This window comes from Pavona decussata, unplaced genomic scaffold (genome assembly GCF_977016875.1).
Source record: "Pavona decussata unplaced genomic scaffold, jaPavDecu1.1 SCAFFOLD_59, whole genome shotgun sequence".
NCBI classification, from domain to species: Eukaryota; Metazoa; Cnidaria; class Anthozoa; order Scleractinia; family Agariciidae; genus Pavona; species Pavona decussata.
This window is the reverse complement of record NW_028145481.1, coordinates 318,869-342,225: the sequence shown is the minus strand read 5'-3', so window position 1 is coordinate 342,225 and position 23,357 is coordinate 318,869. Positions and strand designations below refer to the sequence as shown.

Below are 23,357 nucleotides of genomic sequence, written 5' to 3'. Positions count from 1 at the left end.
AAGTTTGACTTCGATTCAGACGTCGAACTTTTCATGTGCCGAACCAAATGCATACGTTACGTATAAATTATATAAATTATATCTATCCCAGAGGTTTGTGCTTTCCATCGACTTGGCATGTGCGCAAAGGACTTCATTCTGAACAAGATGGCGGGAAGAGAGGAATGTGCTTGTTCCTCTTGTTTTGAACAACTGGATATACTTGTCTGAGATGCAAAAGATTAAAAAAAAAAAAAGAATATATTCTTGAAGTGCACACGCATTTCAAACCGACAGAAACTTTCCAATACAGGCTATATCAAAGGCGAAACGTCAAGACTTCTCAGAACAAAATCTTCAAAAACAACATTTGAAGAAAACATTACTCTACTCAAACAGAGATTACGCAACAGAGGTTACCTCGATAACCTTATATATAAAACTTTTTCAGATGTCAACCTCCGCGAAAGAATGTCAGCACTACAAAACAAACTCAAAACCCGTTTGCCATGGAATATCGCCCTTCTGTGCCTTACCTAAAACAATTCAGATGAGTAAATACAGGAGCCATAATCAGGGATGGAGACCGTAAGCGTGGGGTCAACACGTTCCCATGAGTTGTACCAAAAAAATCTATTTTTAGAAAAAATTGCGCCCCCCCCCCCCCCCCCCCTTCACGTCATAAGCCCGCGTGAATACACGCAAATTTGCGTGGGACTACTACCTTATATGTGACACGGAATGCAGCTGAGAAAAAATTCACTAAAGATAAAAAAGTCCTTACCTGTCTGAGTACAAGTCCGTAGAGTGTAAGCTTTTTTCATTCATTCAACAGCAGCAACGCACGCAGCGGCACCGTTTTGGCGCCTTTTTGACTTAACTGTGAGAGTCATGTGATCAATAGGCCGCGTATTCCAACTTTTCCCGTCTTCTTTCAATTGTTACCTTTTCTTTGTGAGAGTCTAATTCCTTAAATGTAGGCACTAAAGAGATATTCTTTGGCAGAGTTTTAAATTTTGAACGGGTAGAAAAAAGTTTCAATTTCTCCACGCGCGATCCTCAGGTCGTTTACACGCGTGCGCGCACGCACGTATGGCGCAATTTGTTTTCTTAAAATAGATTTCTTGGTACAACACATGGGGACAAGCCCACAAGTCAAAATGGCATCTCGTTACGGTCTCGATCCCTGATTATGGCTCCTGGTAAATGACACTTGATAGAAAATCAGCCTCCGCTAAGGAAGATCTTCAAAGCGGACCCTTCCTTACTTTCGTACAGAAAAGGGAGATCTTTGAAAGACGTAGTCGTAAGAGCAAATTAGCTTTGAAGGTCATATTCTTCCTATCTCGACCAGTAGGAGCCGTGTTTGGCCTATCTTTATTATTTTACCAAACAAGCTCTTCCATGTCAGAATTCATCTTTCCCGCCATTTTGAATCTTGTTGAGTAAAAACAACAGCCGCTGACCACGAAAATCTACTTTCTCACTTTAGCTTTAATTAAGTTCGACTTCAGTTAGGTTCGACGTCTGAATCAACTGCCGAACTTAATTATTTGGGTCGATTAGGTTCGGCTCATGTAAAGTTCGACGTATGAACCGGGCCTAAAGCCTCTTTTTTATCGAGCTAGTGTGCTCAAAATTACAAATTTGACAGTCACGGCGAGCGTGCCAAAACAACAATCAATCGTAATAATAATAATAATAATAATAATAATAATAATAATAATAATAATAATAATAATAATAATGGACTGTTTATTCAAAATACATTGCAGTCATTAGACTGAATTGCGTATTTTACAGAAAATATATAAGGAGGTAAAAGTTAAAACTAGTTACAAACACATGTACATGATATAGAAATATAAGTATCTAATGATTAAAATATGTTTGGTTACTAGCTATATACTACGCGTTGTTTGTTGCTAGTCATCTTTTGACATTGCATACACAAAGGACTGTCTAAAGCGGTCTGTGCGCGAGCGTGGTAGATTATATGTTCTCTGTTGTCGCAGGCAGTAGCTTTGTTCATTTCTTGGAGGCAGTAAGTTGTGTAGTTTATGCCCCGAGTTGTTGGCGATTGAATCAAAGAGACGTTTACATAGTTCATTGCGTCTCTCTTTTAGCGTTGGCAGGCCTAGGCTGTCCAAGCAGTCCTGATATGACATATCTGGGAGAATTATGGGAAGAACTCTTTTCTGTATTTTCTCCATATCCTCACTGAGATAAGCGGGGAGCGCGTGATGGAAGAGGGGAGCGCAATATTCTAGGACAGATCTGATTGTTGTACAATAGAAATTAACAATGTCATTACAAGGTACACGAGCCCTTTTCAGGAGAACAATGAAATGTATTCGCTTGTTTGCCTTCTTAATGCAATCTACGACTTGATTGTTCCATTTGAGGTCACTAGATATGGTAACACTTAGGATTTTGGCGCAATCGATGACGGGAAGGGCTTTGCTATCTACTACAAGTGGAGAAAAGTTATGAGGATTTTCCTTAAAGTCAATAATTAACTCTTTGCACTTGTCAGCGTTAAGTTGCATCAGCTGGGTTTGGGACCAGGTGTCCACCGCAGTAACAACGCGTTGTACGTCACCCAGGGAGCCACGGAGCATGGTTTGAGAGATGAGAAATTGCCAAAACAACAGTCAATTGTGTTGACAAAGTCGACCAGCGTGCCATAATACATAATTAAAGAAAAAAAACAAAACCACTTGAATATATTCACTATAAACACAATCAGAGGAGGTATAAAGCCTCTTTTTAATCGAGCTAGTGTGCTCAAAATTACAAATTTTGATCGACCAACGACTTACGAGTCACATGGCGTGTCGCTGTTAGTTGTGCGGTTTTTTCTGCTTATCCATTAGCGATCCATTAGCGTGTCCAAAAGTGAAAAACAGTCTAAGCTCTGTTAGCCGGGAAGCCACTATCAGTCAAGCTTGAGGGAGCTTAGCAAATCAGTTTGGATAGTCTTTTTATTCCAAAATTGTAGGGGGCTTAGCTTCGTTTGAAATCAGAACTGCTCAGGTCCAAAGTCCACTTGCTGAAGTGCGTGCACTGAAGTAACAGCTCACGAGAATTTATGATGCTTCGTCTATTGTGTATGTAACTAGTCATAAGTCATTATCAGGGCCATAGTGGTGAGACTAATTTCAATTTTTCACGTGGATATTAAAATGTAACCATTTTCAGATTCCGAGGAAGATATTTGTCTAGACAAATATCCTTCTAATGGTAGTTTTAATCCCTTTGCAATTTCTAATAAAGAAGCACACATATTAAATGGAAACATAAATAACTTGGAAGCTGCAAACATGTTTGAGGAAAATAGCTATTCATTTGGCAGAGATCACTTCAGAACAGAAAGATCACTTCCGCTTGGCTCAAATTACAGGAAGTGACGTCATTGGCTCAACACGAAAAATTCCACATGGCTAATTTTCATATGGATTCTACTTCATAAACTGTATTCTGCTGTTATTTAGTTCGCAACAGCAGAATATAGTTTATGAAAATTAGCCGTGTGGAATTTTTCGTGTTGAGCCAATGACGTCACTTCCTGTAATTTGAGCCAAGCGGCCTTGTTAACTTCCGGAACAAGGCCAAGTAATGGCGGCCGTGAAATCTCGAATAAAAGGCTAAAAAAAAAAACTTCCAATCGTCGTAAAGGATCGAAATTTGGTAACATGAGTAAGAAGGTCATATTCTACACGAAAATGCAAAAAGATGGAAAATGAAATTTTCGTCCCAGAGGCACTTTAAAAGACATTTGACACATTTGAATTCATGCTCATTTCTATCGACAATTTTACATTTTCAGCTTTGTCTCAGGTAATGCAAGGGCCACATACATTTCAGCTCTAATCTACCTTACAAGTTTAGTTCTTACGGACATTCTAAACAACAAAGAATAGCATGTGAGTTTTGCAATGCTTTTTTAAACAATCTTTCAATTTGAAAAAGTGTTTTGTAGTCTGGTTACTTCTTAATTTTCATTGCGCACGCAAATGTCACAGTTTTTACTCGTTGGCACTCTAGCGCCAGGTATTTCTAGTAATAATCAGCTTAAGGTGTGACGGTGTGTAAGGTGTGTAAGGTGTTAAGGTATGACGTGGACACCTTATATCGTTAAAAAGGAATTAACAGTTCATAACAGCGATGACGTAGACCGTTGGCTTCACAGTAAACAGAGTATTAAGTGATAAATCAAAGTATACTATAATAAATTGAAATAAATACCTGTACACTATTTGCTCTCAATCAGTTGAACGAGCTGCAGCACGCCTCAACATGTTTAAAATTCTGAGAAGAATATTTCAACGCAGAAAACGCAACTTTAGAACCAGCTTGGACAGAGATACGTTTACCATACTCCTGCCCAGAAGAAATGTTTGCTTCCACGGAACTGTCGAGTGGATTTGAAAGAAGTCTCCCTTGTTACAACACAGATCTATGTGTGATCATAGCGAAAGAAGAAAATGCCTCGCGGGGAAAAGCTGAAATCGCCGATGAACGTAAAGAGGGTTTGTCGACGGAGTCACTGGAACACAGTCAGCATTCAGTCCAGCCTGATTCTGAAAGCAAAGGTAAACAGAAGTTGAGGCTGGAAGAGCTAAAGAAGAAAACTCCCCCTGGATACAAGCAGTTCGAGGCCGCTCTTCGATCGCTGGATGTGGACGAGGAAACTGCCTTAGAGTTGTGGGAAGATCTCTTTTCAAAGCTTTGAACAGTGTTGAAATAATAGCACAAAGGGCCGAACAATGTGAGAAAAGTTATAAAAGTTGAACAATTGTAACTCATATGCCGTTGGCCAGGTAAAATAATTTTGTATGTATTTTATCTGTTATACACTAAGTTATTAACCAAAATTCGTGGTTTCTTGTATCTCCTGTGCCCAAACTTATCTAGGGTTCTTTCATTATTATTCGTTGGAAGGCCTTAGGGCGAGAAACTAATTCTGTAAGTTGTAAACTAAGCGTCTTGGACCCAATAAAATGATAAACTCATAACAAGGTGATTTAATATTGATCGCCATTTTTTTTATATTCCGGCATCCAGATTTTTGAATCAACCATATTTCCATCGTTAATTCATCCAACCAATTAACCAAAGTGTGTAGTTAGGCTCGCTTTTCTCTCAGTACTACTGCCAACAAACTGGATTAAGAACGGACGTTAACAATCTATCTACAATCATTTTCACTTGTTTAATATCACATTTATATTGCTGGCCTTATCCACCGCCAGCAGGTGCTACGATGATAATGATTACATTTCTATTAATATCGCTTCACAAATTATACATTTTGCACTCATTGCGAGCCTATTTGATGCTCCCCGCAGACAAGTCCCTTCAGGAGCTTAAAAGCACCCTGCTATCGATAGGAGCCCTGAAATATTTCAATAGCTTGCCTTGATCATAAAAAAGGTTTCTGGGTGTCATTTCAGATCTTTTATAGCAAAGACGGGACATGGCCCAAATGCCCATAACAGTGATAACGTAACTTTGCGGCTAAATACTGTTTTTAGAAAACCAACCAGTTTGAAGCGTGCTGCTGTTCGCTCAGTTAAAACAGGAATGTGTAAATGTTTCATGAATAATACCATACTCCTGTTAACTTTAACACTCAGATTAACTTCAAAAGGTAACGTTTGACGTCATTGTGATATTATTGTTAAATACCCTCGCTACACTGACGCACGTAACCATGCAATTTTAGCACCTTTGCACCACAAAGCGTGCAAATTTGCTCGTTTCTAAAATAGATGTGAACAGGAATGTCCTCGTAACACCTCCCCTCTTCCCCCAACGATACATAAAGCAACAACATAAGTGTAATATTAGAAAAGCAAAACATGAGTGCGTTGGTAATAGTACAGAGAGAAAAGTGACCAGAGGTACAAAGTCAGATCGTTTATGCGAATATGGTTGACTGACAACTTTTTCTTTTTTTTTGGGGGGGGGGGGGGGGGGGGGACTCACGATGACAGATTTTCATTAACTGTTGTCTTGAGATATAAGTGATGCCATAAGTTAGAGTGCCGTTGCTACACTGAACTACCGACTCATAATATTGAAATATGGAGCCAAACTTGTAATAATATGTTGTAAAACCGCCGTTTTATATTTGTTATGAAATTTAGTTACTCTTATTACAGTTATTGTTGTCATTTCAGAGTCATCTTTAGGCAAGGGATGGTATCTCGTAACTACTTCCGTTAACGTTAATTCGATTCATGCTCACAAGTTATTTGAGAAAAGAGGTAAAATACATAAAACTATTCACTAGATGAAAGTAGTGTTTGAATCGTACTTGCTTATTTTGTGACGAGAATTTACAAAGCTACAGCCTTATACAAAAACTCTCAGAAACTTTTCGACAGAAAATATCTCATGGAGAATGTTGAAAATACCATTTCCAAGCCTCTAGATTTCAAAATTTTCTGGTAGAGGATGGCTCCAGATCCCCCTACAAACTCGCGACCCCGGCGCTCGATTTCAATCCCCCTAGTTGAAAATAGGCTCCGCCGTCCCTGACGTTTAAAAATGTCGGGGGCGTTTGAACAGGTCGTTCAACATTGTTGAAAGTGCAAAAAAAATGTTGAAAGTTTGCTGAAAGCGTGTTGAATTCAAATTTAAATTGGTTTTAAAAACTTTCATTCAAGATCGTTTGCAACATTTCCTTTGTTATTGAAATTGTGGAGTGGCCTTGAAACCGATTACAGTAAACGGACCCTAACAGAACGAGATCATCTGAAAATTTCCGTGGATATTCGAAAGATTGTCTAAACGTTATCCGAACATGTTCGATCATTTTCTGGAATAGTGCCGGAGAACATCTTGTGACCGTGATAAATACCAAGAAAAAGGTTTTAAATCCTGAGCTTTCGCTTCTTAACTATCGCAGAACCTTCGTCAGCGAAACAAAAACACGGCTTTTCATCTCACCTTTTTAATTTGTAACCAAGGCATGGAAAAGTCACTACCGGTATCTATTCAGTGAGAAGAAACTTGTCTTTGGTGATTCCCTGTAGTCTTTCTTATCAAAGGAGGTTAATCGACGGACATTTGTGCAACACGTTTGCCTTAGTGGTAAAGCGCCAGCCTGACTCAAAACAACAAGCCATATTATTCTATAATTTTCTGTTGAATAATTACATGTTTCTTTCCACATTTAGGTTCTCAAGGCGGGTAAAAATACAATCTCTTAATTTGTACCCTTCTTTTAGTGGTGGGAATTTGTGCTCCATAATGGTACGTCGTTAAATAAAAGAGAGAATCAGTAACAATATTATCTGAGGAATACAACATAATGTGAAAGACATGAGGTTATAAATTAGTCAAAAAGAAGATAACGGAATAACATTTCTGATTGGAACTCCGCGGGGTGCAACATCGATAGGCCAGACATTTGCACCATTGAGAAACGCCGAGGTTTTATATCAGTTTGTCGGTAATTATGCTTGTCTTAGAACATCAACGATCAAAACACCATTCAACAGTATACGAGCGATTGTACCGAGGTAGAGTGCTAGGGGCATTTGATTCAAGGCTAGCTGATAATGGTGAGACCTTTTTGTGTGTTGTTGAGTGAATTTTATTTTTTTTACTTTTGTCCTTTCCTTTCGTGTCAGTTCTCACCGACTGATCAATAAGGAAACGACAGACTACAAATTGCATATCTCTTTAAAGCTACTGCCACCTCGGACGGAACAAAGAAGTCCTCTTATAATGCAACCGTGATATTAACAGTATCTGCTAGTTTCGATATTTCGTAGCCGATTGTAAAGGCTACAACTAACATTAAAGTTGCAATCTGTATGACAGTTCTTCTTACATTGTGTAAAATTAAAGGAAGTAAAAAAATTAAGGAGAAAAAGAAAGTAAGGGAAAAAAAGGAAGCATTTAGTCTCATTCATGACTTTTAATGCTGAGCTGAGGAATGTAATTTTCTCAGTCCTTTATTCCATGATCGTGTTTCTGTGAGTGACAAATGCGATAAATCCCTACAGGACTGTGATGTAACATTGTGATAAAGTAAATGCGGTCTTTAAGGATTGGTTTTCTTTTTGTACCAGATTTAAAGAATACTTCCGTATTTCAAAACCGACACAGTTCCCTGATGCAGTTTTTCTTAGTCATTGGCCGGGATCTCAATCGATATGTTTGCACTATTTTTTTTTACAGGAATCACTCACCGAATTCCAGCTGGAAGGTAGGTTTTGAAACACAGCAAAGAATGAACAACTTCAGTAGCTTTCATTTGAATGGTCATCGTAGGATTTCGTCCAAAAAACCAAAAAATAGAATCACCTTGTACAGCATAACAAATAGGACCATGTACAGTAAAGTAATAACCAATATATAAATAGCTTTCGTACTGTCACCGATTCAATTCACAAATTTAAAAGCTAGAACTTCCCTGTACAGCACCATAGAAAAATGTTCAGGCTAAATGTTTTTAAACGGTTTTACTACTTGGAATGTCATACACAAATTCAAAAGTTAACCCATAGTAGGCAGAATTAAACGTTAAGGTCAGTAGTGCACAATTCTGACAATTGTGCTCGCGTTTGTATCAACTATTGTTGGCATGTTGTGATCCAATTTTAACGATTACTTATTTATGCAATAAAATGATAAAAGATAAAAGATGACATCAACCCGTTTTTGTGAATAAATCATGAAGTCATTTTACAGTAACATATTTTAATCGCAAAACATAAATCAATTTTTTTTTGTACTCTCGTGTAGAGTATTTCGAGGCTTTTCGACATTATGATAGGGACAACAGTGGTTTTATTACCAGCAAGGAGCTTGGGAAACTTATGAGATCACTCGGCGAGAATCCTACAGAATACTATCTGCAAGAGATCATTAACGAGGTGGATATCGATGGTAAGTCGCAAGAGCACGCTGCGGGTCGCTCGTTTGAGTGCGCGTGCGCGGGAATCATACGCGCGTTCTACCTTGATAGTCATGCGTGTGCGTGGAGGTTACTTGTTTGGAAAGCGCGTGCGGGAGTGGAATGCATATTCATACTTTGAAATCGCTCCTTTTCCTGTCACCTGCGAGTTGAAATATCGCTCTTTTGGCCGGTTTTGTTGACAAGCATGCGGAAGTTTATCGGTCATCTTCTTGCTTAACTTCGACGAAATGCTTGGATATATAACAGGAGTAATTAAGAGGGTAGCAGGGATGTCGCAGTGGTGAGAGCACTCGCCTCCCACCACTGTGGCCCGTGTTTGAGTTGGTAGATAGGTTGAGTTTGTTGTTGGTTCTGGTTCTTCTTCCAAGAGGTTTTTCTCCGGGTTCTCCGGTTTTCCTCCCTCCAAAAAAACCAGCATTTCCAAATTCCAATTCGACCTGGAAACAGTGGACGAAGAGCCACTCTGTGAATGTGCCACCAAATTCCCATTTCAGAATTTATTGAGAATGACAGGCGAAATTGGAAGTAAACTATACGTGTTTTTACGGGGGCTTTTCCCCTTGTTTTAGGGCAATGTTTCCTCCAAATGGACTTAAACGAACGATTTGCTTGTCAGTGGCAAAATTGATCCACTTAAGTGCCAAAATACTTTTCGTTTTGACTTTTTAACAGGAAATGGAAAGATGGATCTCCAGGAATTCGTCCAGCTAATGTCGAAGAAAACTCAGTTTGGAATGGACGCAAACGAGGCAAAAGAAGCTTTCCGAATATTCGATCCAGATGACCGCGGCTACGTCCTCACCTCCGAACTTAGGCAGGCGTTCGGAAGGCTGGAGGAGAAAATATCTGAGAGGGAACTGGACGACATTTTGGAGGACAAGTGCCAAGCTGGAAACAGAAAAGTATCTTTTGAAGGTATAAACTCACTTGGTAGCGAATTAAGTTCAAGTTCAAGTTGAAGTTCATTTATTCACACTTATTCAAATTACAATAGAAACAACAATGGTAAGTAAGAATAAAATAGAAACAGAGCTAGCTTTATACCTTGTTGAATTATGCATTACATTTGAAAAGTGCGTAGCTAGCATCCAAAGTAGCAAAGATTTCGATAGGCCACTACTAAAGGCACAATTAAAGGCACGAATTGCAATTTAGGAATAATAAGTATTGTTATATGACGCTTAGACTTTCACTCAACAAAACGAGCACTGTGATTGGTTGATTCTTGGTCACGTGCCCCTGATCAAATACAAATGTATCCCGACCGGGATACAATTCCGCAGTTGTTGCCCTCTCAGTTGTTTGTTTGTTTGTTTGTTTTGCTGTTATTGTTGAAGGGAAAATTTAAATCATTATGGTCTCTCGGGAAACTAGTTAGTTTCTGAACTAGTCGAAGACTAGACTAGTTTCCCTAAACTCGGGAAACTAGTTAGTTTCTAAACTAGTCGACTTCGTCTCGGGAAAAATCAGGACTCTCGGGAAAAAAAAACTAACTGTTTCCCTCGGGACTATACATTAAGTGAATATTATTAAAAACTGGATCATTGTATAATGCAATTCCAGGGATTTGATTGGTTTAGCGGCCATGGTATATGAGCCATTATGCCATCCCCGAGAGAAACAGGGACCATTTACAAGATATAGTGTAGCAATATTTCTTGATTGTTTTTAATAAAGCAATTATTGCACTCACTCTCGCTGGATATCAGATGATTATAAACAACTCGGCACTACGCGTCTCGTTGGCAATCTAGCTATCATCTCATATCCAATGGATGCTCGTGGAATAGTTGTTAAGTGTTACCCACAGTCCAGAAACTACGGGGAGACTGGCACGAGTGATGGATTATGGGATCGCTTAGGTAGAATGATGGAAATTACACCGAGGAATAAGTGCATTTCTCGGCAGTCAGTTGTAAAGGAAATACTCTTTTGGGTGAAAACTATTTACTAAGAACTACGCTACCTCTGGAAAATGTCGAAAAATGCACTTATTCGTCTGCGCGATGTCCATCGGTCTACCCAAGCGATCCCACAATCCCTTACTCGCACCAGTCTTCTCACGGTTTCTGTGTGGGGCATTCGAGTTGATGGACTTTCAATGTTGTTGAACGTTGTTCTTTTCCACTAAATTCCCACAATCTCGTACCCAGAGTCCTCAGGCTTTTTGGTCAGCCGGTGGGCGCCAGGAGAGACTCTGGAGACTTCAAAAAAATTTAAATTTTTTGATTGGCTGCTCCGTAACGGCTTGCATTGTGTTACCGCAGAAATCCTGCAGTAATAACATTCCATTTTCCCAGAGTCTCTCTTGGCGACTAACCGCTGCCCAAAGAGCTTGAGGACTCTGGCTACGAGATTGAAATTCCCGACGAGCATATCTGAATGTCTCATTTTTATAGGGCTCTTTTGTCGACCGGTCATTTGAGTAACACAGGACAGACAGGAGAATAGTTTATTGTTTTAAAAGTGTTTTCTCAAGAGTAATTTGCTATTTTTTATAGCCACTTTATATATTTTACAAATTGTGATCGTGCACTAAACGTCCATACACTGATCAAATAGAAGAAAGATCCTCGCAGTTAGTACGCAACTTAAGGCGGCAGTTGCGAAAACAAAGACTGAAAAAAATTCAGGCTTGAACGGAATTCGAAACTTTGACCTCTGCGATGCCGGTGCAGCGCTCTACCAACTGAGCTATCAAGCCAACTGAGAGTTCCCAGTTGGCTTGATAGCTCAGTTCTTTTCGCAACTGCTTAAGTTGCGTACCAACTGCGAGGATCTTTCTTTTATTTGATCTTTCATCCGCAGTTCAAAATATAAAATTCATTGATTTACACTCATTTAATACACTGATCAGTCAACAATTCATTTTGTCCACAGAATTTAAGAAGATGACAAGAATACAGAATTCTAATACTGAGAGTAAGTCGAGGAACTGCGTGCACCGACCACACGCTTTGAGCAAGTAAACATCGATGCCAAACCATATATACGTCTGTAACGCCTCCCCCTCTCGGAGGAGGGGAGGGTATTCCTGGGACGTTTTGGCGGCAGAATACAGCTCGGTTTAATTTCCCAAGCCCTGAGCCTATATGTAATTTTCCGGTGTCCTTTTTCAGATCTAGTCACTAGAATCCATACCCGATAGATAGCTTGTCTTGTTTTGTAAACAAATGTGCCTTATTACATTTGTAAATACATGTATATGGAGACTAAAGTGGATAATTTGTAAGTTGATTTTAGAAATTAAAAGGTTAACGTACAGTTGCGGCGAAAACGAAAAAAGAAATAAGAACGGAAAACAAAAAGAAATAAGTAAAAAATCTTTCCAGGACAAGCGAGACTAGTTTCCATTCCTCTTGGCGCCAAAATGTCTCAAAATCCTTCAGCGACTTATCAACAAATAAGTTTAATCCAATGGTGATCTTGTGATAGGTCTTCCCTTCAAATCTTGAACGAAACTGCTCAGCTGAAACACAACGAGACAGAAATTTTTAGCAGATTTCAAACTCGACGAAAGCGACTTAGAATTGCCGGTAAGATATAGGGGCCCTTTCAGACTTTTAAGCACATAAAAAGCAAACAAATAGGCGGAGACCCAGGCGCAGTCGGGACGGGACGAAGATCCCTCGGGAAAAATCGGGACTAGAAAAAGTTTCTTGATTTCGCCCGTGGAATCATCAATCCTGGCTCTACCTGGATGAAATGTCGAAAGAATTCACCAACAGAAAATCAAGACATGCTCGGCATTCTTTCTATCCTGAAATTGGCGGTCGTTGGACCGTCATTGAGGCCGGAGTTTTTACACAAGCTTGGATAGCACTAAGCCATGTATATAAAGAACTAGATGAATATGGTTTTGAAAAAGGATGCAAGCTATCGGTCTGTAATGTCACGGATAAAACGCTTCGAGTTATCTCATGGTATTGAGGCCAGATTACCTTCCTTCCTGGATTTTTCAGCTGTTTTAAGTCGATATTTAATAGACTTGCCGAGGAAGACCAATCGTGCCATCCTGTCTAGTATGTGAGTCTGTTAAAAAACAATATACCACGAAGATTATGGCGTCTCTCACTATAGAGCTAATAACAACAACAACAACAATAATAATAATAATAATAATAATGATAATGATAACATAAAGCAATATAGCTCCAGTGCGCATTGCATGATTGACAGTCCGATATGTTTACAAACATAGTGAAGACTAATAATTAAAAATATTTAAATAGAAGAAAGATCCTCGCAGTTAATTACGCAACTTAAGCAGTTGCGAAAAGAAAGCCTGAAAAATTTAGCCTTGAACGGGATTCGAAACCATGACCTCTGCGATGCCGGTGTAGTGCTCTACCAAATGAGCATTCAAAGCCAACTGGGAGCTGCTCATATTGTGAGTTCGTAATATACCTTCTATTTAATATTTCACCCGCAGTTCAAATATAGTGTTTGATATAATCATATTGACTAATAAAAATATTTCTTGACTAAAAATGTTTTCATCTTGTGGTTTTAAATACTGTAACCGTTTCTGCACTTTTAATATACTCTGAATTAGAGTTACATAATTAAGGTACTGAGGTGTGAGTTGCATTCTTTGTTTTCTTTTTTCATTAAACCTTTTTTTAATAAGAAGTATGAAATAAATATTACATTATTACATGTATTACATTAAGAACATACCCAAGCTGAGATTTATTACGAACGTCTCTATATTGTCAAATGTTTTGTTAGATGAAGACTAAGAGCCCAAAATGCTAGGATAATCAGTTACATACAGTTTGGTTTTCTTTGGTGTCACAACGTCTGTCACAACGCATACTACGCAGTTCATTTCAATGTTACTTGGAAGATAATCTTTAAAAACGATTTGTAAAGAGTCTCACCTTTACCCACTCAGGCTGATCGATGTTAACATTCATGTGAAAGAATGAGATGAGCAGACATGATACAGCAATAGCACAGACGCATTGAAACATCACAAAGTAAGAAAACTTGCAGAATGCGGGCAGCTCAGGACTCTTGGGCATGGCATTAAGAGCCTGTAAAGATAAAAATGATCAGTTGTGTAGTACAAAAAAACAACAACAACAACAACAACAATAAAAATAGAAAACACTTATCCCATTCTCCATCCCACAGCTCTTTCGCTTTATTGAACGTTATATGGCTCATGTACACGTATTGCACCTGCAACAGACCAAGGGACTCTTACGCCCTGACGTACATGTCCCCCCCAAAAAACCATGTAATTTCCAGTTACCGTGATAACTAAATTCAACATCTCTTGTTGACAAAACGTCATTACACGTTGTTTTCTTGTCATTTTGTGGATGGTGGATGTTCCAGTTTGAATTTCTGTGAATGATCGGTTTTCTAATTACGCGTATCATCTTGTTCTCATGCGAGTTGATTTGTGCATGCTTTTGATCGGCCACCTTAATCTATAAAGATCGTTCCATGAACCGTGACAGCCTGGGGAATAATTTTTCACATGTACTAAATACATTGGAAAAGGTGGACAAGTAAGGGAAGAAGATAGAGGGAAACGTAAACAAGTATTTTTCAGTATGTTTCTTTAAACTAGTGAGTAAGTGATGAGTGGCGGGATAAGGGACAAAAATATTTGCAATCTAACATTACATTTCGCCTAGCTCGTCACGTGAAATAGCAAACAAGGGATTTGACCTCAAGAACGTAAACAATGCATCGGACCTTTTAAGACCATTAGCAGTCATCAGTGCAACCTTGATTTAACGAAGTGCCAAGGGTCCAGGGGAATTGGTTCTGTTCCATACATTTTAAAAGGCTGGGCTGGAGATTATCGTTCGTTATACCGAGGACTTCGTTATATAGAGGTTCGTTAAATTGAGGCTCCAATGTAGTGGAAAAAACTAGTGATATAGCTGTGCGCATGCGCAAGGTACTAGCCATACCACGGAGCTGTTTAGTGTGAGCCTTGCAGTATAAATGGTCTATTTGAAATAATAATAATAATAATAATAATAATAATAATAATAATAATAATTTTTAATAATAATGATCTATTTTATTGAACAACGAATAATAAAATAAATTTTACAATCAACATGACTCTAAGCGCACTGTACAAGTATGGTTGCATGCAATAAAATTCAATAACATAATTGGAAATCAATTTTTGCACACTATTTATATCGTGAAATCGATAACAACTCAAGACATTCTCAGTTTACATTGCATTATCCAGCCTAAAAATACAAAGCTTATAAAAATACAACGCGATATTCTTTCTTCTGTCCTCTTCTGCTCTATTTCCTACCTCAATTCTCACTTTCAATAGTTTAAAAAGCGTCGAATAGTTAATAAAAAATAAATAAATAAATAAGGACTATCTAAAAATAATTCAGACTGACAAAGAAGTCACTAATAACACATAATAATGTTTATTTGACGTAATACTCACCCTTAAGTAATTGACCCACATGGTAAAAAGAGTGTTTATCCCGACTCCAATTCTCTCCCCAGTCTCCGGCGGCAAGAGAAAGACGAGTAGCGTGAGAATGACGTTGGAGAAACATGGTAAGAACAGAATCACTATATAGTAGGTTGTGAAACGCTGAAGCTGCATGGTAAATGTCACAGAAGGACTGGCGTGATCATGACTACTGTTTCCATGCTCCTCGATAGCTGTGGATGTTCCAGTAAAACTGTGTATGAGTATTTGATAAAGAAGAGACATGTATTTCCCTGCGATTGACGTTGGACTTAGCAGGAAAATATGCTGGCTCTCATCGGTATCTAATGTTTGTTTGGTATTTGCGCTGGTATGTGAGAGTAACTGATCGGCCAATTTAATCAGCTTTTGACGCTCTTGTAAAAGCTTCGTTACTTCCTGAGGCTCTTTCTTAGCCTTGTCAAACTTGTTCTTGTCAATGGCAACAATAGCAGAATCAAACGAATCTTCTACAGACTCATTAAACTTGAACTGCTTCTCGTTACTGACTTTTTTCCACTTGAGAGATCGATCTTTTTGGCTTGGGTGTTATAATTACGCGCAGCGCTTGGCTTTTAGCGAGCCACACCATGAGTGGTCATGAGTTGTGTGCGTGTGATATTTAGGGCGGTGAAACTGGGATTTAGAGGAGAGCTTGGTTCAACATGAATCCGTTTGCCTAACATGACTTTTGTGGGTACGTTTCTGCTGCTTTAAATCTAGCGCCAATCAGACCTTAATATTCGCTTTCAAGGGATTGTGATGTACGCATGTGTTCTTTCGACCAGTTTCCCCAGCATCAGGCTGGAGGGATTATTACTACCACACCGTGATCCCACTCCCCAAGCTGGTATGCTTGTCAACTGCAAGGTAGCCCCTCGCTCAGCACCTATTCACATGTTAAATCCCATTTAGATTTCACCAGCGCAGCTTAAAGTACGTAGGTCTTCTCTTTTGTCTCATTATCCTGAAGCTAGATGTCTCTGTCCGTGCAAAACCTGGGAAGGAACTGGATCTGGAATTTTTTTCTTGGCATTACTAGCGTTTCACCACGCGAAGGTAGAGCCCAGGCCTAGACGAGCCAAAAACGTCAAGAAACTAGGTCTAAACCAGAGCACAGCTTAGTCAGAAAGAAAGAATAAAATAAAGAAACAAAATACGGGATAGCCACATACCTCGATACTCCAGGACATTCCAGCCACCAGAACTAAATTTCTCATTTGACTCGGCGAGTGTAGAAGTTTCCACATCAGCCTTGAACGCCAAGTAGTCAGTCGTGTATGCCCAGGTTCCTAAAAAGGTTTGATAATTTATTTATTCCAGCTCTAAAATGTTCATTGCATTATTTGCTTTTTTATGATTAGGTTTATTGATTTAGTTTGGATATATTTCAACAAAATTCTGGGAAAGGTTTCTTCCAGTTAACTGACGTAACGTAACATTTAAGAATTGGTTAATGCCTTTAGCTGTGCGTATATCGAGCTGTATGCACGCGGGAAGTTTGGAGAGCACGAGAGAAGCGTAAGAGTTGCTCTCGTAGCCGAGAGCAACTCTAGCTTCTTGAGTGCAAACTTCCCGCGTGCATACAGCTCGATATACGCACGCTAAGCATTAACCATAACTCGATATACGCACAGCTAAAGGCATGAACCAATTCTTTTATAACATAGTGAAAATAAAGTAAATAATTCCTTGAAAACAGGTTTTGTTCCTGATTAACTAAAAAATTCTCTAAATGTGCTGTACAAAAACACAAAGGTGAAAGTGGTTTCTCATATCGGTTTAATCTTAACGTTTCTTTAAACTTCGACAAGCTCTTATAAATATACATTTTTTATGGTGTTGTCTCTATAAAAAGTTTTTTTTATAACATAGCGCGCGCTTGCTTCCCCATCTGATTTGCACACGTCATCTGATGGACGCACGGCCGTGCGTATGTTGAGAAATGTACCATGATGACGACAATAGGAATTAGATTAGGAAGCACGCGCGCTATGTTATAATACATAATGTACCCACCGAACTGAAGGTTACATCTTTGAGTGTCAAACGGATACATTGTCATGTCCATGATGCAAGATATACTGAGAACTGCCGGCAGGGAGATTTTTATATGGCCATTATATTGGATCTCCGCTAAGTTATCCAGACCGTTATCTCCACCTCCAAAAATTGGACCCCCGGCAGAATCTAACCTGAGAGTAATAATAATAATTACAAGGTGTCGCCGTTACAATAATCATCACTACCATCATCATCATCATTGTCGTCACCTAGTCGTCATCGTCATCAATCAGTCATATCATTAAATTCATCGTCGTCATCATCATTATCATCATCATCATCATCATCATTCTTACAATCACAGTCAATCGTCAGCACACCACCATTATCGACATCGTGGTCATTATCACTATCATCATGATCATCAACATATAATCATTATCGCCATCACCGTAATCATCGGCATTCCAGAGGATGCAACAGGCAAGCATATAGCCGTCGTTTTGGTCTGTCAACTCCACAGTTTCCTCCTAATTTGAACCTTCCTAGTCTCACGTCTATTTTACTCGACCAAACTTTTGACTTGGGACAACAGCCATATTAAATAGCAAATTGAATTGCACTTAAAGTAAAATAAAAAGGAATTACTCACGAGTTGAGAAGCCCCACAGGTGGAGTCCATATTGCTTCCACTGGTAAATTAATACGAGTGATGTTTCCATATTGGTCCGGATCCCAGGAAAGGTAGAAATCTTCCCAGGTCTGCAACAGGTACAGAGTTGGCGCATGTGTTAACGATTCAGAAGATTGTAATTCATTCAAAGATTTTCTTTCTTCTGTAATTACTTGACTGATTCATTATTTGACTATGGACTGATTAGCTGATTGATGATTGAATGACTTATTGACTGATTGACTGGTTGATTTATTAACTCGCTGGCTGACAGACTGACCGATTGATTGATTGATTGATTGATTGATTGATTGATTGATTGGTTGATTGATTGATTGATTGATTGATTGATTGATTGATTGATTGATTGATTGGTTGATTGATTAACTGATTCACTGACTGGCTGATTGACTAATTGATTGATTGACTGACTGACTGATTGTCTGACTGACTGACTGACTGACTGACTCACTGTCTGATAGATTGATTGATTGATTGATTGATTGATTGATTGATTGATTGATTGATTGATTGATTGATTGATTGATTGATTGAGTGAGTGAGTGAGTGAGTGAGTGAGTGAGTGAGTGAGTGAGTGATTGACTGACTGAATGACTGACTGACTGACTGACTGACTGACTGACTGACTGACGGATTCATTGAATGATCGACTGATTGATTTACTAGCTGATTGACCGATTGACTGATTGATTAATTGATTGATTTACACCTGAATGGAAATACCACATTAAAATAATAACAACTTTTGCTACTACAGCTACTACTACTACTACTACATTTTTGCTACTTTGATTGATTATTGATGGATTAATTATTGATGACTTGTTGGGTGGGTCTGTGGACTGACCGAATAAAAGAACAAATGTGTCAACTTTGATAGATGAATAGCCTGTGAACAGGCTCCCAAATGGTGTATAGGGAGAAAAGAAAGACCACGCTCTTTTCGCCCTGTACCCCACTTGGGAGCCTGTTCATAGGCTAATAGATCAACTGAGTGAGTATGTAATTTCTACGTGCGTTTTTAAAAAATAAGCTTGTTTAGTAAAATTAAACAACACAGAATACCCACTAACCAATCTGTACCACAGGCTCATTCTTACAAGCTGCTCAACCTCGTCCTATATGTAAAACAATTATTGCACCATCCCGTCAGATAAATAAATACATAATAATTTCACTGAGACCAGCATCTAAAGCACTAGAAGCGTATCACACGTAGTCAACTAAAATAAGGATCATTACTATTTACTTCGTTCCACCTCAATGACAGTCAGTTTTGCCAACTTCGTTACCTGCAAGGCCATATTTACGAAGCCTTTCAAATTCCAGGTGTATTCTAAGAATGTATTCTAAGAATTTTTTCTACAAAATAGATCCACATGGTTCCTTTCATTTTCCCTCTCAAAAGAAAGCATTTTGTGACATTCTACTGAATACTATTTTAGTGGTTATGGGAGGATCGAACCTCCTGTCTTTAGATGAAGTCGACAACTCGACCCTGTAGCTTTGCAAGATAGGTCTTTGCTTCAATTTGCTGTGCACAATTTTCTTTCTTCTCCTAATAACTTTGCAGAATTTGTTTTCGGTAATATTTTACCCCAACCGGAGTGTTTCTGTAAGGTTTGCGTTTTCGAAATGTGATCGTTTCAGCGGAGCACGAATCTAAAACGCGAAGAAAGCTTTCCGTTTTCAGTATACATGACTGCATTCAGCGTTGGCAAATGGTTCCGTTTTGAAGACCGTTTTCAAAAGTTTTTCGTTTTCGTCACCTTAAGTTTTTGTGTGGACCAAACATTTAACTATATGCGTGTGGACGTGTGAATAATTTGGTAAGTTTGCGTTTTTCTCAGTGAAACAACACTTGTTCTGCCCTCTTTTGCCTCTTTTTTTATTGAGCGTCCTATTAACAAGCCAGTCACAAGAAACGTAAAAAAACCACTATGAACAAATCAGAATTCGAAGCAAATTAATGCATGTAACCGGCGCCCAGCGCGGGAAAAGGCGTGCAAGAGATCACGGTCATTCTCATTGGTTGATAAAGTGCACGATTTTTTTTTCAACCAATCGCAGAGTGCAGTAAAACTAAAATCTAAAACCCGACGTGAAATTACTTTTGACAATCGAAAACCTCTCTAACAGTTCAAAATAACAAAATCACAAGAGCCTTACCACCCTTAACAGCCTGTACGGTTGCACACCAACCGTTACTTCCAAGACTTGTGATACGTTCTCAACTGGTCGCACGTCAGTGTTGTAGTCCATCAACAGGTTCTCTATCAGCATTCGCTCAAAATGATTGCTTTTCATGCCTGAAACTGAGGCACAGGTCATATTTTAAATGAATGCAGGGCAAAAAACTTTTCAGCGCTATAAATCCAAAGCAAAGAGAACTTTAAAAAATGTTTATAGTCTGCATAGTCTCCAAGCGCATTTTTACGTTTCTGTTCATTTTTATATCTTGTAACGGAACGTCTGTAAAAATGCATCAGTTTGACAAACATTTTCACACACACTTAGGCGTTTTCATTCTGCGTCTCCGTTGTCCAAAAACAAAAACGAAAACAACAAGAAAATATGTTGCCCTAAATGGACTTGTTCTTGATGTTTTCGATGTTTGCGAGTTCACCGTTTTCGATAAGTTGCGCTGCAGCTGTTATGTTACCTTAAAGAAAGTGAGCAAGAGAGAATTGGCCTTCCGGAAAATGGCATGAACCTTGGTGACAGGCGGCTCAAATCTCGACTCTTGCGACGCGTACCCACTTGCTTTGAAGAAACAATTCCTGTTCACAGTCTGTTTTACCTTTCCATTTAACATATTTAGTTCCGTGCTTTTTTCCGTGCCTTTCTTAAACAAACTGAAAAAAAAAAAACATTTCGGGCTCATACAAAAAATCATTTAACGTAAACGTAAACGTTTTTTTCCGAGTCGAATTGCGTGAAAATAGTTTATTTTCTAATAATTTTGGAAGACAAAACGTTTGCAGGAAAACTTTAAATTTACCACCACTTGGAAAAAAATAGTTTGAAAAATATTTTCCGGCCCAAGAATGGTTCCGGGAGTCTTGAGAAACAAATCCCGGGTCCAATAAGTTCTTTTTCAAAACCATTTTATATCAGTTGGAAGATGTTTTCAGCGCAAGATTTAGCAAATTAGCTTTCAAAACCAATAACATGCATTGACTCGCGATCTCAGTACAGTGGACCGTGCTCTTGAAATAGTTTTAATTTTGGCCCCATATGTATCGGTTCTTTAGAGAAACGGACTCCTGTTGGTTATGCGTTGAAAACAAAAAAAAAACTCTTAAATTTTCTAACTAATTAAATAACAAATACCTATTGGTGGTTTGCATGTGACGTCATGGCGGCCATGTTGGTGGACAAGAACAATAAGATTTTTTTCCTCTGGGCCCAGTTGCTCGAAGCATGGTTAGCGCTAACCCGGGTTAAATGCCATGACAACCTATAGGTTTTAATACCTCTTAACCAATGGTTAGCGCTAACCATGCTTCGAGCAACTCAGCCCTGGGAGTTACCTGCCATTGTTATGCAAACTTTGTGAGCAAATTTTCTTTTGTTTTGTCTACCAACATGGCGGCAATGCAAGCCACCTATAGGTTTGTTTGGTTGACCAGTGGCCGCCTTTTGTAAGGTATACGAATAAGCTCATACTGTGATTCAGAAATGTTTCCAGAGGAAAAGAAGGAATAATTACACAACGAGATTTTTGACTCTTGAGTCATTTCACGTTGTTGGTTTTTGTTGATGACTGCTGCTGTTGTTTTAGTCGTTGGCAGTTTATTTTAAAATTGCACTGCGATTTACAACGCACGTGTAGAGCTACTATATAAAACGCACGTGCAGCCGAAGCCACTCTGAATGATTTAATCCAGATGATGATTGCTGCCTGTCGCGGTTTGCGGCTAAAATTCCCCATCACAATAAACATTACCTAACAACCACATTTCTATTTAATTTGATTTTAAGAGTATTTATTAAATCTCTTTATAACAAGGTTTTTCCGACACATTTTAATTTTAAAAGAACGAAAAACAAAATCATGTTTTCATTTTTTCATTATTTTTAACGTACACTGTTGTATAAACTATTGAGTGTTTATGTTTTGTCAGCGTGTGTTCCAGGTGCAATTTCTGATTGCGGGTGTTTGCCATTTTGCGGTTCTTTTTGACGCAAATTAAAGAAAGTGATTAATTTCCAAAGAATGGTAATATTTATCACTTTAACCAAGTTTTTTCTGGGCGGTGATACCTTTCAAGTCACCATAGAATATAATAAAATGCACTTAAACGCACGATACAAAGGACTGTAGAATACGATTAAATTTCCGTTTGGAACTTGCAAGGAATTTTTACAATTTATTTTCGTTCCTTTATGTAAAGCAAATATTGCAAATGCCGAAATATAAAGCCATACATTAAAATGCAAAACCCTACCTTATAGCATCCTCATTTTAACCCAAAATTAAATTATTTTACTATAATAAATTTAGAGCTGCTACAATTCACTTTGGCAGCTCGTAACGAAGATGTAGTGAGGTTTCATGAGACTATTATAATTACTTATAAGCTATTTGCCCCTATTTACGCTTCACTGGAGTGGAGTCGGCAACCAGGCCGAGTAAATTAGGGGAACTGATCAGCATGAATGGTGAATTTCTAGTTTTGTAAACTTCACAAGGAAAAGATGTTTCGCTACGTACCTTGAATGAAGACTGCCATTAAAAACGCTGCCTTGATAATCCACGAAGAAGGCATGAGTATTTGAGTTGGAAAACTACAATTTCAGTTTGAAATATCTCACAACACTTGCATTTAAGCAGACGGGTTGAAAGACAGGCGGATAGTACTATTGCGTTTGATGTTTTTAATATGCAAAGCTTTAGCCGCAATAAAGACGACTGTAGATATCTTGTTTTTAATTTCGCGATGTTTAATCAATTATTCATGTTAACCTGTAACATAGACCTGTTTTTGATATTGGCAGTTCCCCCCTTGACAGCTGTAGAGATTGTTAAGGTAAAAGGCCTTTTCTGTTTCTTGCTTCCCTTGGCAGGAGAGACAAAAGCTCGAAAATGCGCCTGCTCTAGTGGTCTTAATAGGCCCTTCTCTAAAATGGCGGCATACGTCATACCCCCAGTCATACAAACGTCTGTAAATTTTTCAGTTTTCAACTTACATTTTCTAAGCTGATATTACACCTGATATGCTGAAACTTTGCAGGGTTACTAAAGTAAAAGTGCTCTTTCTAGTGCT

The 23,357-nt window shown here is 38.6% G+C and overlaps 3 protein-coding genes across 3 annotated transcripts; 1 reads left to right on the top strand and 2 right to left on the bottom strand.

The window, feature by feature from the left end:
- Positions 1–1,904: 1,904 nt before the first annotated feature.
- On the bottom strand, positions 1,905–2,600 carry LOC146479275 (uncharacterized). Its single transcript, XM_085110868.1, has one exon. It carries the CDS (start codon positions 2,598–2,600, stop codon positions 1,905–1,907), a length of 696 nt encoding a protein of 231 aa, XP_084966994.1.
- Positions 2,601–7,743: 5,143 nt separating this feature from the next.
- LOC146479274 (neo-calmodulin-like) lies at positions 7,744–15,536 on the top strand. Its single transcript, XM_085110910.1, has 5 exons — positions 7,744–8,203; positions 8,743–8,886; positions 9,590–9,832; positions 11,798–11,882; positions 15,422–15,536. The coding sequence occupies exons 2-5, from the start codon at positions 8,817–8,819 to the stop codon at positions 15,447–15,449; spliced, it is 426 nt and encodes a 141-aa protein (XP_084967036.1). The 5' UTR covers positions 7,744–8,203; positions 8,743–8,816; the 3' UTR covers positions 15,450–15,536.
- On the bottom strand, positions 10,036–23,320 carry LOC146479273 (neuronal acetylcholine receptor subunit beta-3-like). Its single transcript, XM_085110906.1, has 10 exons — positions 22,805–23,320; positions 20,257–20,402; positions 19,161–19,205; positions 18,046–18,155; positions 17,409–17,584; positions 16,565–16,681; positions 15,360–15,583; positions 13,801–13,956; positions 12,859–12,949; positions 10,036–12,386 (listed from the first exon to the last, which is right to left on the bottom strand). The coding sequence occupies exons 1-10, from the start codon at positions 22,857–22,859 to the stop codon at positions 12,172–12,174; spliced, it is 1,335 nt and encodes a 444-aa protein (XP_084967032.1). The 5' UTR covers positions 22,860–23,320; the 3' UTR covers positions 10,036–12,171.
- Between the last annotated feature and the right edge of the window lie 37 nt (positions 23,321–23,357).